At 37.2% G+C, this 16,731-nt stretch overlaps 1 protein-coding gene across 7 annotated transcripts in view; it reads right to left on the bottom strand.

Moving 5' to 3' along the window:
* pip5k1ca (phosphatidylinositol-4-phosphate 5-kinase, type I, gamma a) overlaps positions 1-14,992 on the bottom strand; it is a 78,043-nt gene extending 63,051 nt beyond the window's left edge. For 3 of the 7 annotated variants that reach the window (XM_028816284.2, XM_028816283.2, XM_028816285.2), the window contains exon 1: positions 14,621-14,990. In XM_028816284.2, coding sequence (XP_028672117.1) covers positions 14,621-14,738 — 118 coding nt within the window. In that variant the 5' untranslated portion in view covers positions 14,739-14,990. Of the gene's footprint in view, positions 1-14,588 lie in introns of all 7 variants that reach the window. The other 4 variants (XM_051934654.1, XM_051934656.1, XM_051934653.1 and 1 more) reach the window with 3 other exon arrangements.
* Between the last annotated feature and the right edge of the window lie 1,739 nt (positions 14,993-16,731).

The raw sequence follows: 16,731 nt of genomic DNA, 5'->3' as shown, positions 1-16,731 counted from the left end.
CTCTGCCGTTTTTATATTTGCTCATACTGAGTCTTATTCATAGGTACTTTTAATTTTTTCCAAACGTTTTACCAACATGAGTAACAAAAGTGTTCAGAAAACAACACTGCTCAGTTATTTCAGAAAAGATGCGCCACAAACTAATAAAGGTGCGGTGTCAACTCCTGATTTGGCAATTTCGGACAAAGACATTGCAGAGGCTGGTCCATCAAGGGAAGTCTCTTCAGCAAACACTCTGCCAATTGATAAATCTAAGCACTGCTTATCCGGCATAAACAAACAATGATTTAAAGATTATGATTGGCTAATGGTTAAAGAAAATGGTATGTGGTGTTTATTGTGCATGAAATATTCAAACAAACACCCTCCAAGGTGGGAGTTATCTTGGGTAAATGTGCCATGCACAAGAATTTGAAAAGAAAGTTTGCTGGACCATGAAAAAAGTTAAATGCACATTGAGACTTCTGCTGACCTTTTAGGAAAGCGTGTACTACAGCAAACTGGAATCGGTCAAATTGAAAGATCTGTATCTGTGTTAAATAACTTAGAGAGATGCCTTTGTGGGAGCTTTAAGATCCATGTATTGGTTGGCAAAAAATGAGTTGCCACATACAGTACAACGTTGTTTGAAAAGCTGTTGGAACACTGTAAAGAAATGGGTTGTTCCTTTTTACAACATCTCAGTGTTGGTAAAAATGCATATTACACCTCTGAAAGAATAATTCAAAACCTGCTGGATGTCTTAGCATCAGAAATAAAGTCTAACATACTAAAAAATATACACGCTGAAAAATGTTTCAGTATTCTGTGTGATGAAACCACAGACATCTCAGTTGTAAAACAATTAATTATTTACATTAAATATGTTTGCCAGGTCACTAGAGAGGTCAGAATTAGTTTTGTATCAACCCGCAATATGACCGATGGCAAAGCGGAGACTATAACCAACACACTGAGTGAGACTATGGGCACTCTAGGCTTGAAAACTGCTAATCTGGTTGGACTAGGGACAAATGGAGCGGCTGTTATGATTGGGAAAAAGAAAAGTGTGGCAAAACTACTTAAAGATAAAATATCTGGACTCTTGGTCAACTGCCACTGTGTAAACCACCAATTGAACCCTTGTAAGTGCCCAAGCAGCAGCTGCTGTACCTTATTTAACAAAACTGAATGACATCTTAAGGCAGCTGTTCTATTTCTTCCAAAATTCTTCAGTTAGAATGGCTGGTTTAACGGAAATACAAAATATTCTGAACATTCCCCAGATTAAGCTGAAAATGGCCAGTGACACTAGATGGCTGTCTCATGACACTGTAGTACAGTCACTACGACAGTGTATGATGAGTGTCATAGCTGCGCTGGAAAGAGAGGCCATTGAACGAAATTACATCACAGCTAAAGGATTAAGCAGATGTATTAAAACATACAATTTTGTTCCCTCTCTGATGATGCTTTCAGACCTATTACCTTTGTTGTCCAACTTATCTAAGGCTTGGCAAAGGCAAGATGTCAATCTTACCGAAATTGAGCCAATTTTGCTCGCCACAAAATTTTTATCATTGAGTTGAAAGACACTCCTGGGAGATATTTTCAAAGCCTTCATCATTGTCTGGCCGAAGAATGGTCAAATCTCCTCATTGTTTATACACAGAGTGATGTAATGTCATTGAAAACTGCAATATATGATAAATATCTACAGACAGTTATCAAGCACCTAGATGCAAGATTCCCTGACATGCCAATTATTTCCAGCTTTTCAAACGTTTTCAATGAAGAAACAAACAATTCAAATGAGTCTGCTGAAATTATTTTCAATCACTACTCCAAAAATGGTAGCCCTCCAATTTTAAAATAATAGGAGGCAAGAATGGACAGTTGTGTCAAAAAAGTCAAGAAGTCAGAAGTCAATCATACAAAGACTTCGGTCCAAAACAGATTTTACTAAAAATGACAACGACATCAGAGCTCAAAGAGGCATTTCCAAATTTAAAAAAACTAGCTCATGTTGGGCTAGTGAGCCCAGTGATCACAGCTGAATGTGAAAGGGTTTTTTCTGCCCTTAAAAGGATCAAGATCTGATGCTGATCTCCTTGGAGGGCCCAGATCCTGGGGACTTTGATTATGGGAAAGCTGCAGACAACTGTGCTTCTTGGAAGAAAAGAAGAATAAATATTTAACTGAAGACACCTTCTGCATTTGCAAGTTGGCTTTGAAGAATATTATTTAATTTTTCTTCATTAGGTTTCCCATTCTTTTTATTCATTGTTTTCACTTTTCTTCCTGACAGCAACAATACTTGTGCCTCTTGGTTTATGTCAGAACAATTGTTATTTACAATTTTTGTTAGGGTTGCAGGATCCTGAATTGGATACTTCTTAAATTTAATAAAAATATTCTGGCACAAGTGTCAAACCTTAAAAAAGGAAGTCATATTGAGCATTGGAAAATAATTAATAATCATTAACTAATAAAAATAGTGCACATTTTATTTTCCCCACCACCAAATTTTCCCGTCCCACGCCACCCAGCTGGGAAAAATTTCTGGGGAGAACACTGAATCTCATTAAAAAATAAAAATTAGATACCATTAACTGCCATGTATTTAGTCTGGGCACCTAACAGGTAAACTAATGGCTGGGAAAACGCTCCTTATATTAGACCAAAAATTACAGTGTGAAGATGCTTTTTCTTTTTAGTAACTCCATGTTACTAAACCTCATCTTTAGTAACATGTGGACCATCTTAATGCAGCTCTATACATAATTCACTGACTGTGGTTAATTAAAGGTGTATGACACTGTTAAGGACATATTGCACGTTAGAATAACTGTGAAAGTCAAAGTGACGATGTATTTGACACAGAAATCAATTGGTTGAGTCTAAATTACATCTGAAAACAAATTTTAAGAATACATTATAAACACAGAATTTCAATTAATTTTTGATAAAATATCTTTGTATACATTGGGAAAAAATCACGCATTAATATGATATAATCCTTTAAACATAATACATTTTCTAAAAAATTCTCTTCCAAGATGCCAAATATGCAATCGTGCACAACAAAGCTTTACTAAATAACCACTGCAGGTAACCCTTCACCTCATACATAAAGCTGGGCTTCCTGAAGGTGTACCTGGACTACCAGGTTTGCAAAGCTGGTAGTCTAGCAGACTACGATATCCATTTATAGTCTCCCCCCAACCCCCACCCCCCCCCCCCCCCCCAATAATATGGCAGTATTTAAGCTTCACTTTCTTGGATACCAGCAACATGATACCACTTTCAGAACTTGCCATTTCAATGCGGCTGCAACACAGTAACATTACAAATGTACTCAATATTTAAAACACCATCGCAGACTATTACAAGATGACTGCTTCATAAAAGTAATTTGAAGAAGAAAATCATTAAAGATCCAGTCTTATTTTATGACTAGTCATTTAGCCCATTACAATAACGGGCGCTAGAACAGTAGTGCATAAACATTAGTAGGAACAGTCTATATTAAATGGAAAGGGTCCTTGATCTCATTCTTTTTGTTGGTCGTATTTTTCTTTCTTTCAGCCTTTCTTTTGTTGATGTTTACTTGCTGAGCTGACCGTTCTTCGTGGGTTGCCGCCGTGTATTGTGTGTCTTTAATACTGTCTTGTACGTCCACTGGCTTGTACATACGTAATATACCTTTAATTTTCTCTGGCGGTAATACAGGCGTGCACGTTGGTAATATGCCTTTAATCTCCTCTGACAATAATACTGGCTTGTATGTGGCTGTAATATGCGTCACTGTATTGTGTACCTTTAATTTCCTCTCGCAGTAATATTGGTTTGTATTTCCGTAAAACACCTCTAACTTTCTCTGACAGTAATATCGCGCATCGCACCGTGCCCCACGCATGCGCACTTTACCAGAAGACACACACACACGGACACCTGGACGCACAAAGGGATTTTATTAAAGAGGATGATTAAAGAAGCATAAAAAATGACAACACTTTTCAGATCACAAAAATCATGTACCCATTATTTTTGACATGCAGGGTTTCCTGCAGTTGCGTATTTACAGTTGCTTTCTGGGCAGATGAACAGACAATGGTCCCTGCAATGCATCACCACATTCATTAAACAACTGCCACATTCATTAAGCAATTGCCACATATGCCTTAATGCTTGCCTCCACCTGAAAATGCTCAAGATGTATTTCCTCCACATATGCCACTAACCAAAATAAGTAGTAAAAAAAGAAACACATTAACCCAATTACCATCTCATTCAAGTTTTGGCCTACTGTATTAAAAAAAGTTTCCTGAACAAGACAGATAACATGCTGTATACTGTTTCTTGAAGAAGAGTAAGATGGCAAACAACATGCCAAGATGAAATAACGCTTTAATGTAGATAGATAGATAGACAGATACTTTATTAATCCCAAGGGGAAATTCACATTCTCCAGCAGCAGCATACTGATACAATAAACAATATTAAAGATTGATAATAATGCAGGTAAAAAACAGACAATAACTTTGTATAATGTTAAATGTTAACGTTTACTCCCCCGGGTGGAACTGAAGAGTCGTATAGTTTTGGGGAGGAACGATGATCTCAATCTGTCAGTGGAACAGGACAGTGACAGCAGTCTGTCGCTGAAGCTGCTCTTCTGTCTGGAGATGATACTATTTAGTGGATGCAGTGGATTCTCCATAATTGATAGGAGCCTGCTGAGCGCCTGTCGCTCTGCCACAGACGTTAAACTGTCCAGCTCCATACTAACAATAGAGCCTGCCTTCCTCACCAGTTTGTCCAGGCGTGAGGTGTCTTTCTTCTTAATGCTGCCTCCCCAGCACACCACCGCGTAGAAGAGGGCGCTCGCCACAACCGTCTGATAGAACATCTGCAGCATCTTATTGCAGATGTTGAAGGACGCCAACCTTCTAAGGAGGTATAGTCGGCTCTGTCCTTTCTTGCACAGAGCATCAGTATTGGCAGTATTTTATTAGAGTAAAATAGGTTGAATATAAAAACATTACGGGCTAATACACAGAAACAGGACTGCTTCAAAAAATAAGTCTCAAGGTAAAAACTGTAATGCTTTCTTTTCCTAAATTTTCCTGTTGTCCATGAACATCTCCAACAGGGTGTTGATACGTGAACTGGTGGTTCAAACTTAATCCTTGTGTCTAAGTGTGTGTTTGCATGTGAGTGGCCCTGGCAATGCATTGATAACCTGTCCGGTACTATTACATACCTTGCTCCCAGTGCTGCCGTGACAGGCTCCAGCCTTCAGTGATAGTGAATTGAATTATGTTGCTTTGAGAATGCTCTTAATTACAATGACTGCTATTGAACTATTTTCAATTTAATAAAAATTCACTGCTTCAGAATTTCAAATAAATATGATAAAATGATTTACACTGTTTTTGCATGTTTAGAATGATGTTTATATTTTAACAGCATTTTTAATGTTTCTGCTATACTATTTATTTGTAACCATATCACATGGAAATTGTGAAAGGATGTCCAGCAGGGCCACCAACAATTTGGCAGAGGACTAGAGACCTTTGTGTGCATGTGTGTGAGAATGAGACAACCACGCTGTCAGTGAGAAATTAAAAAGGCCTGACAGTGTGAGAAGTCACGGTACCTTGGAGGATAATCAGCAGAAGCCAATAGAGGACAGAGTCTAATGCCCTTAGCGGTCCTTTAACTTCTGAAAATTGCATGTCTAGGGGCTCTTCATCTGCCAATGAGGGTCACTCAACCTTGTGGAGATCAGTCAAAGAACTGTCACTTGCCTTTGCAAACTTGGTTTTATCTCTGTTCCTGGAAACCTCATGCCAGCCAGATGCTGCCTTAAAAATACCCGTAGACAAGTGTTCGAAATTGAACTTTTCTATCCCAAGTCAATTCACAACCACAACAAGGAACAATATTCAATTAAATATATTCTGGAATTGCACTGATATGCACTGCGTAGTGCTTGTTAAACTTTAAGCCATGATGTGTACCGCAGCTAGTAACATCACTTCATTTTCATAAAAACTGACTGAATTTAAAGCATTTCTGAATGACTTTAATGTGCCACATTTTTATAAGGCTTTTTTTCTGGGTACATTATGAGAACAATTTGAGTGGGATAATAACAAAGCTTTTGAATTTCAGAATATTTACTAGAATTTGCCTGGAGTCAACCTAAGGTTTTCATTGTTTTTTTTTTTTTGCTAAAATCTGTGATGCTCTTGTTTTATGACAAATATAATAATTTGCATATTAAGCAAGTTTACTCAATTAATGCATTGATACATCATACACAGGAAAGTATAAAAAGCATAGTTTTCAGTGTGTAACTGCAAATTGCTAAATAAGTCATAAATCAAAATTCAACTATTACCGTGTATATAAAATTGAAATACTTAATAAACTTATGTACATGCATTGTATCTGTCAGAAAATATTTATTATATGGAGAGTAATTAACATATACACAAGAGACAAAATTATAGCTTATCATCTGCCCCCTATTAAAGCTAACACTTTAAAGACTGTTGTAGCGATTGTCTACAAACTCTTTGCATCAATTTGATTCATGCTATTAAAAGCATAAAAACATTTACACACACACAAACTGCCCTGAGCCCTCCTGCTTCCTTACTATTTCTATTACCTATACCTTTCATTTCCCACAGTGAAATACTGAACTGCTGGTGCAGTTATATTCAAACATATTTGTATAAACCAGCCCATTCCTTCCTGTGATCCCAGATGCATACATCTGCAGAAATGTATCTCAAACAGATTTTTTTTAAGATGCACAGCACTGAAGGCTACATTGTTGTCAGTGGAGGTACTAATACACAATAAATAAAAGCTCAGATACACAAGTGGCAATCAATTGAATGTTCATGGGACAGACTGGATTATATACATGGATAATGGTTAGATGGATGATTGCAAAAAGACTCATTTGTGACTCTTTAATGATAATCAAAATTAGACCACATGATACCCAACAAAACAATAATATTCTGAATGGGGAAGGAATTAGCCACTTTTCCTTATAGCTTCACTGTACTGAGATCAGCCATTGGTTGCCACCACCCTGTTCAGAATTGGTCCTTGTCTCATAACCATTACTACCAGGAAGGCAAATCATGTTAAAATATCTCCCAGAAGTTCTTAAAGTTGCCCCAGGTATTCTTGATAAATAGTAACTACCAACATCTGGCTCAAAATATAGCCAAGTCATTGTTATGAGATTACTAGCTCATTCAATACTATATAGCCATATCTGTCTACTGAGAGAAGAATTAAATTTAGTTTTAGTTCAAAACATTATCTGCACTTGTATAGTTTTTATTTTAATCACAGGTAGCAAATCATATTTAACTCCACTACACCATTCTTAAGATTTTACCACAAAGTTCAGTTCTCCCTTTAATACTACAGATTTAATACATAAGTGCAGAGCTTAATCCCAAACTCACATATTTTTACATATACAGTACTAATGTTACAGCAATAGTGGGTTTTTAAAAATCCTACACTTAGTCCTATAAAAGTTTTAGCATTTAAACATCAAATCTTATTAAACTGATCTCAATGTTTTTCATAATTTAATGGTTATTGCTACTGCCACAAACCATGAAAGGCTTGGGTTCAATTGATGGCCCATTCTTATCCTATACGGAACTTGCAAATCCTCCCTTGCTGCATTGGTTTACTCTGGAAGTTCGGATTTTTCTTATGTCTCAAGAAACATTTTGAGCATATAAAGTGTGTCCTATGATGACACTGAATATTATCAAGGGTTTATTTTTAAAATGGTGCAAAAAGAAGTACAGATGATAATAATTAAAAAGTAATTTTAAAATATCTGTACTTCAGCTTATCCAGTAAAGAAGGAAAACAGATGGATGGAAAAAACAAACATCCACATAAATAAAACTCAACAGTACAATGTATACTTTTAATCAAAATTACTAAGAGAGTCAAGGAAACAAGGCTTAATAGGTGTTCAGGGTTAAACCATGGCCTCAGGTGCTCACCCCTAGCCCTCCAGTAACATCAGGAACCAGAGGCAAGAAATGAAAAGAGACTGAAAGCCTAGTTCCAGATATTTTTCTATTACCAAAAAAATTCTCCAAAGTATTAATTTTACATTGATATCAGACAAGTGACATACATTTACATACATTTTTACAAGAAAGATACAAAGCAAATTACCTTGATGCTAATTGTTCACTTTAAATACTAACCAATTTTACTGCCACTAAATTGTGCCCAATACTGCTGGCGTATAATCAAACTTCTCAAACACCGAATAAGATTACACAGGCACAAAAATAGACTTAAGGATAATTGTCCTACTGCTGCTTTTAATACTCTTCTAATTTTTATTTTTTTCCCTCACGCTACACATGTTCGTTTTTGACATCTATAGCACTTGTAGTATAGATCAAATTTTCCAACTTATGCTACATGCACATTGTCAGCAAGTACATATTTTTAGTTTAGTACACTTGAGTTTTTATAACATTTTTAGTAACTAAACAATGCCAAATCAAAGAACTAAACAGAATTGACGTTTTGAGTACAGGATTGTCACTTGCAGGCTGATACAGGCCAACACCAATAAGTGGTTGCACTGTAATTACAGCCTCATTGAGACATGCCCAGATTGGCATGGGTTCTAGATCAAAGAAGGAACCAATCCAGTAGCAAAATTCAATGCTTGATTTCAGTAACCTCAAGACTCAAATGAAGCGTCATTAAATGCATATTATATTAAGGTATTGAATTAAGATTATAAAAAAATAATTACAGTTTAAATAAAATTGGGAAAATATAAAATGTATTAGTGTGTATTAAAAAAAGTTAAGTGGTATTCACAAAATATAAGTTGAACAGTCATTGTCAAAAAACATTATCAAAACCCTATATTTACAAAAATTGCATTTATGAAAACAAATCTGACCAGTTGTGAATGACATTGGACAAACAGCTTCATTTTACTCCAGTCAGTGTCTGTTCATCTGAATCCAAAACCCTTTAAAAAACATTGAGACTTTAATAAGCACTTCTGTGAACTAAAATTCTATCTAGCTTGAGCTTGCTAAACAGCTTGGAAATACAAAATGCACTCTGAATGGATTAGGCAATGGATCAGAGGGAGTTTATTTAGCTTCTGCTGCTGCCCTGTAAGGTAAGACTATACAGACTATGAATCCTTTGGCCACTGTTTTGATATTTCTAGTAATACATGCCACACCCCATGACTAACACTTCACAGCAACAAGCCAGCCCATGACCCCTAAAAAGGTTTTGATGTCAAACAATCTTTAAATCAAAGGGTGTTTTTTTTCCTTTTGACGTTAACCTTCTTGATTGATTAAATGTCATGTCTTTGCACAGAGCCTGCAAATTCAGAATTATGTCAGGGAAGTCGAGCAGAATGAATTTATCTTTGTGACTCCAATTTGATTGTGTACGTTAGAAACTGAACCTTTCTTGCCTAGCCACTTCAACATAATCTGCCATTTCTCAAAATACTGTTTGTATGATGAAACCCCACACTAATTAACCTGCTTAGATGGCATTAGTTCAGTGAAGATAGAGTGCTGTCTAAACAAGGATGGCAGAAACAGCAACAAGGAAGCAAACTCCCAGCACTTCTCTGCAGTTTCATAGCTCAGTCTGAACCTGCCCTGTTTCTTGTGAAACTGAGAGGCAATTGCATAAGCTGTCATCCTTAACACTTCCCATTCAGAAAGATCATGAAGGAGCAGATGTGTCTGAATGACTATGGTAATTGTATTAAAGTGTGGGATGAAAGTACACAGAATTAAATAATTCAGCCTCAAAAGTCACATGACAAATGAATCCAAACTGGACCTAACATTGTTTATTAAGGAGATACATTTATGCAAAGTAACTTGGAAATACATGTGTAAAGAACTATGCAAGTAAACAAAATCATAAAACCACTGAATGATGGGACTAGGTTATAGTAAAAGCACTAACAAAGTTCAGTGGCAATGCTTAAAAAATACATAAAGACAGGAATGAACACAAAACAACAAATTTTACCCTTAAAGTTCTTCTTATTACTACAGTATGTTTTTTGGAAAAATATTTGCACAGGCCCTTTTCCCCCTTCCTTTCATTCTATTGAAATATAATTTTTTTTTCATAACTAGGATTGACATAATGCTTATGTTTAATCCCTAAGGTATTTATTGAGAGAAGCACAACAGGTTAAAAGCTAACATTTAAAAACACTTGAAAAAGTAACACTCATACATCAGCAGCATTTACATACAATTTAAGATCAATTTTCTCAAATACTTAAAACCAATTGCTGGATATCAGCTTCTCTCTATATTGCACCTTGCACCTGGTGCTCCTGGGATAGGCTCTAGCAAAACTAAGGTGGCCCTGTAATATGATATGGTGCTTCTCATTGCTCAGAATTTAGTATCTTTATATTAACGTCCCGCACACTGAATCAACGAGATATGAAACCAGTGGAGAATGTTGCTTCCTTGCATTCTTTTTCCCTTCTGACAGCCACTAAAGCCAAGGGCCAATCTCCTATGGGCCAGATTCTCCTTATAAAGGGGAAAGAAGCACCATTTATTCCAAATAGGGTTTATTCTCCTGCACCTGTTGAGTTCGAGGCATTTTGTTTACTTCCAAGGCTCCCAACTTAATAGGTTAAATACAGTTTGTTTACATTACCTTTTGTTTGTGTCCAGTTTACAATGTCCATTTATTCCTTTTCAAAATGGTGGGGAAGGAATAAAGCTATTTCAGAACTTCAGACTTCAGTAGCCAGTTATCTAGAATGGATGTAGCAGTGATACATCTCTTCCCAATAAAATGGTTTGCTTTATATAAAATAAAGACATTGCTTTTGCTCATGCTCATTATATGATGACGGCAAAAAAATCAGTACTTTTGCTGGAATCATATTAGAATAAATCAAAAGAAAACATACATTTAAATGCATTTGTTCATTGAATATTGTGAACAATTCAAAGGTGTTCACTGTTGTAGTTTTTGTCTTTTTGCCATAATAAATAAATCCTCCAAAACTTACAATATAAGTAAACTTGCATCAGCATTTGAAGCAGAATTAGCTTATTGCTACACTATTATGTTTAGATAGATAGACAGATAGATAGAAAATTTTGAATTAACATTTTTCTGCTAACACAAATGCTTATCGGTAACTATTATGGGTATGGTTAATGTTTATGGGTAACTATTTATCATTTAACTAATTGTATACTTTTCTGGTATACATATGCATATACACGCTTAGACAATGTATAGTGTTTAGATTCATATAGGATAAGTGGGAACACCTGGGAGCCACAGGTTAATCTGGCTTTATTTTTATATAAATATAGCTTTATAGGAACATCATCGTCATGTGTACAGAGTACAGTAAAATTCTTACTTGCATATGCTAATTCACTTTCTGGTGCAACATTTAGTTAACACAGCTAGCTTACTTTGAAACTTCTGTATTCCTTATCTAAAATAACTACTTCAGTTTGAAATGTATCTATCAGATTCAATTATACTGCTGAATAACATGGATATAATATTGCTGCTCATGAGATTTTAAAGTAGTCTACTTTAGCTTCTGATTCAGGAAAACAAACCTCTGGGGGAAAAACATGATTGCAAGGTCTACTGTATTTTGCTGTAGCTAAAAGAAGAAGTCAAACTGCCAACAAATTTGTGTGAGACTTACTCTGATATTTCTAAGGTTTATGTTCTTCTACTTTAGAGGCTCATTTTAGAAAAAACGTTGTTGCATGCTTTGCCAATTATCTGATGATGTCCATTAGGCAAATTACTGTACCTGAACACAAATCACAGAACATTTTATTTGTGGATGCAAGACACATTCACATATTTAATATCAACCCATCTGTTTTACAATGTCTTCTTAGTATGCATTGCACACATTATATTTAACCTGTCTTTCAATTCTGCCTTTATTATGCTGTCAGTGTTGAGGTTGCATGTTCTTCACATGTCTTCTTGGGATTTAATCTCACTTAACAAAGGCATGGAGGTTAGTTTAATGGGTCACGGTAAAACAACATTGTGTAATATGATCAAATATGCGCTAAAGGAGACTGGCTTCACGTCCAGCACTCATACCCACCTTATGCCTGATGCTAGTTAGTTAGGCACTAGCTCGTCATGACCCTGAACTTAATAAGATTAGAAAATTAATTCCTGAATGTTAAACTGATTTATTAGTCGTGTGTTGATTGCAATGTAAGTGATAGTTCCCACTCCCAACTGTGTTTCCACCCTAATATTACATTTAGCACACCTTGAGAATCTACTCTACATTTCAGTAAATGATGACGGGTTCTTGCAGTAAAGAAAGAACTGTTACTGCACTATTTTGGGTTCACACACCATCAAAATCTTAACTTGACAGAAATTGATTTTCTACCTCAAACTACACAGGTAAAGAAAGGTTATGAAGAGTAGTCACAATTGTTTACATGGCGTTGTGATACTGTCATTCACTTTCCACTAATTGTCTACTAAGCACTATGTATCTGACACACACAAGCTAACCCCTTCTTATAATTTCTCAGAAAAAATCCATAAATTTTGGTTTATTAACCTAGATTACCAGAATTGACTGCCTCACCATCTAAATTTATAAATTATTTTCACTTCATTCACAGCTTTTTCAACCTCTCTTATTACTTGTGCTTCCATACCTGCACCATTATACACTCATTTATTCTCTGGAGAACTCACTGCATGTTTAAACCACCTCAGACTGTTTTTCTTTTCACAAACACAACATATTGATTCCACAACTATCCTTTCTATTTAACTAATTCTCCTCTCCATTATATTCCTCACACATTGAACTACTCATTCTTACCTTAGTTCTTTCTAGTCTGAGAAAAGCCAGTCATTGAAATGTAATCATTAAAATTTGCAATAATTAAAATTTTAACATCATTCAACAACAACACTACTACAATCAACAGAAACCATTTTTAAGCCTATCAGGTTCTATTAGTTCTCTATCTCTAGTGACACAATGAGCTACCCAAACCTTCAAAGGGGAAGCCATTATTAGATCTGTTATGCAGGTATGCTCAATCTTTACCCCCCAAGAGTCCATAACATTGACTATTACATTGGCTTTTATCCCACTAGACCCCCAAGTCAAATACAAGCACAAAAATATTCAAATCCCTATGTCAATCGGCAACCACATTCTCTCAGTTCCTATTTCGCAAAGAACACCAAAACCGATCAAGGCATTAAATTGCCCCTTCTTTGACCTAAATACATACCCACATTTAGAATCCTGTTGGCAAGCATGCACCTTATCATCTTACACCCCTGATGCTGGTATTTACTCTTCATCTTCTTTACATGGTCATTCAACTAAGAGACAGAATTCTTTAACCCACCTTTCTGAAAGACACCATAACGCCAAAACACTAGGATCCCTGTTTGAGCAGCTATTATGGTGACATTGATAGCATTTGCATCTAGTAGCTGATTATCCCAATGCTGTCTCTTCTGTTAATGCCTTCTAAAGTTATCCAACGGAAACAATAAATGGCAGACATCCATGAGTTTAACAAGCACTCTTTCTGCAAAAAGAACTGTACACCCAATATGAAAATTTTTGTGCCAAACAACTTGTACAGCCGATATGAAAAGGTTCGCCCCAAACAATAGGTTATGACAGGAACTGAAACATTTCTTTTCAACTTTCACTCCCCAAGGAGCCCAAACAGTTATTAGTAATTTGGCTTCCCTTTCACTGTTCCCAGTAGATAAGATGCACTTTTTTTTTCCCTAATACTTTTTTTTAACCTAGTCTCAATACACTTAGACTAAAGGACATCCCCCATCATCTGTCTGCTGAAGTGACAGATGCTACTTTTTCTCCTCCCCCAATACACCAGCATTAAGTATCTTCCTCTTAACCCTATTTCCAAAGCTATGATATTCATAGGCACTGCATCTTTACCAAACATCTATTAACTGATTCAGCCAGTGTTACTTGAGGGGAGTTTAAAGAAAAAGTAACAACACTAAATGACATTTTCATTTTTAGGACCTCCCTTATTAGTGGAATCTTTTTTTTTCCTCATTACATCCACATCAGGAGCTATACAACCAACAAACAGCCTTTTTTCATCAACCCACCGACAGAAAAGCTACCAGTGGGCCTGGAACCCACTTCGCTTCACCCCCCCCCCGAGCTCCCAAAGGAATCTCTAGTCCAATACTTTGGCAGCCCTCTCCTCGCTGACATACACCAACATCCCCACTCTTCCCAATGTATAAGCACCCTGTCGTCTTTTCTCGGGTAACGACACTAAGAAGCTATTTATTTTGCACGTAACCTCGGCAGCTCCGGTACACATAAACCCTCAGCTATAAACACACGGGCCACTGGGCCTCCAGGCTTCAAGCCGCGGTTTGACATCTGTGTCGTCCGCCTCATCGCGTTCAGCGCCACAGGAATTAACGCCAGGCCAGTCGAACCAGACTAGTAGCCTCCGAGCTCCGCTAAAGACATTCGTAGCTCGCGCTCTCCGATTTCTCTCACCTGAGCCACCGCCTTCCAGCCACTGTGCTTCGTCCTCGTCTTCCTCCAGCACCTCTGCCCCGACGTAGCAGCCTCCTGTGCTCCTCTCCACAGGGCTTGGCTCTGCTGCCTCATCCATTCGGAATCTCTACTCGGCCGTGCTCTCGAAACCGACTCGGTGCAGGTGCACAGCGTGCCGGGGCCAGAGCTATGACGATTTTTTTCCTGAACGGCGCCTCATACAGAGCTGCACTCGCTGCGTTTGCCACCTATTGTAGAGCACTGACAGGAGCCGGACTCGCCGGCCGCAACTCTGCGTCGCTCTGCCGCTTCCCGACAGCCTATCTGGCTGCCTGCCTGCAGCTCGGCTCGGCTCACGTCACGCGCTCTTCTCCTAGGATTGCTGTGACGCCGCGAGCGCGCCTGACCAAGTAGTGACGTCACGAAAATCGGCTTTGCGCAAAGTTCGAGTTTCAGAAATGAAAGAGCAGGTCGTGATGGATGCCCCTCTCTCTTCGCGTTGCTTCTGCTGCTCAGACTGGCTGAACAAGGCTAACGTTACTTAACCGAATACCGAGGACAGCCCAAGTGTGTGCTCGTGATTTATGGAAGCAGAGGCAATAAAACAGAAGAACAATTTAATAAAGAAGGGAGTGATCACACAGGTAAATAAAAAGCACAATAAAAGGTACCATAAATAAAAGCAGAACATAAAACAACTACCTAAAACTTCTGAAAATAACAATAAGTGTGAAAAATTAAACTGATAAAAATATTTTAATTTCAAATAATTATTTTAATTTGTATTTATGAACAAAATAAAAACATAATTAGAATGTCTCCATCACATCACATTTAAGTACAAAACTTAAATGTAAATAAAATTTAACAAATTATACAATGTTGTCATGTATACAATATTGTTCTAAATCAATTGCACATGAACTCTTTAGCTAATCTAATATGTTTAATATATGTAAAGAAAACAACAATGTATATTCATTAACTGATATATATATATATCTTTTCTAGTTTTTGTCACTACTTTTGTCACATTGGTGGTCTGTCGTTAGTACACTTTTTTCTGGTGCATCCCTATGAATCATTCCACAGTCCATCATAGTGACATCCCAGCATCCCTGGTACCTAATTTCAATGTCCTTGATATCCTGAAGGAAACTTTCAACCTGATCTTCATTCACTGCTCCAGGACTTTCAAGAAAAAATTCTAAATGCAACCCAGTTTTGAGTCTTGTATTGCAACCCAATTCCTTCAACTTAAATGCTATATTTTTTACAATTTCTTTATGATTTGGATCTTTACTGTTACCTAAAAACTTAGAAATGAATGATAGCCAAGCCTCTCGCTCCAAATCGTTCATTGCACCACCAAATTCTGCATCAGAAGTCAATTTTCTAACATCAGGCCTGGCAAAAATGCCCTCTTTCAATTTAGCCTCAGACAAACCTGGAAACTTAAAACAGGCTCCATCCAAAGCTTTGACAAAGTGTTTTATTAAACCAAGCTTAACATGAAGCAGTGGTAACAGCATTATCTGGATCCACTAAGCTAGGTCTGATGTTGCATTTGAACTCAAACTGTAGCTTTTTTTCTAGGTGGCCATTCCTTTTGAACCCAATGTCAGTTCTTGGCTTTGCTGTCTCACAGATAAAGTCTGAAAATATTGTGTGCCTAGGGCAGAGTGGTGGCTCTGCACTGGCACTCAGAAGGTTGCTGGTTTGAATCCCGTAAACACCAGAAGTGACTCTATTCCATTGGGTCCTTGAGCAAGGCTCTTAACCTGCAATTGCTTCATCCTGGGTATGATGTTAATCTGCATCCAGTCCTGCAAGCAGGTCCTCCATCCTACAGGGAAACCTTGGGAACCTCACACTGTCCCAATGTGGTGCTGAGATGTTACCCGCTGCACTCAGGTCCCAATCCAGGTGGTTCATTGTGTGGTAGGTGTAGCAACACATTATCAGAGCATGCTCCCAACCTGACAGCTGTCTCATTAAGATACACATAGCAGGTTAACACATATGAACCAACAGTGCTCATTGTAGTTCATTTTATAAAGAAGATTTAAAAAAATCTTGTAGGTTGCTTTCAAATGCACAGACAGAGTCAC

Source organism: Erpetoichthys calabaricus, chromosome 12, assembly GCF_900747795.2.
Source record: "Erpetoichthys calabaricus chromosome 12, fErpCal1.3, whole genome shotgun sequence".
Taxonomy (NCBI): domain Eukaryota; kingdom Metazoa; phylum Chordata; class Cladistia; order Polypteriformes; family Polypteridae; genus Erpetoichthys; species Erpetoichthys calabaricus.
This window is presented reverse-complemented; position numbering and strand designations above follow the sequence as displayed.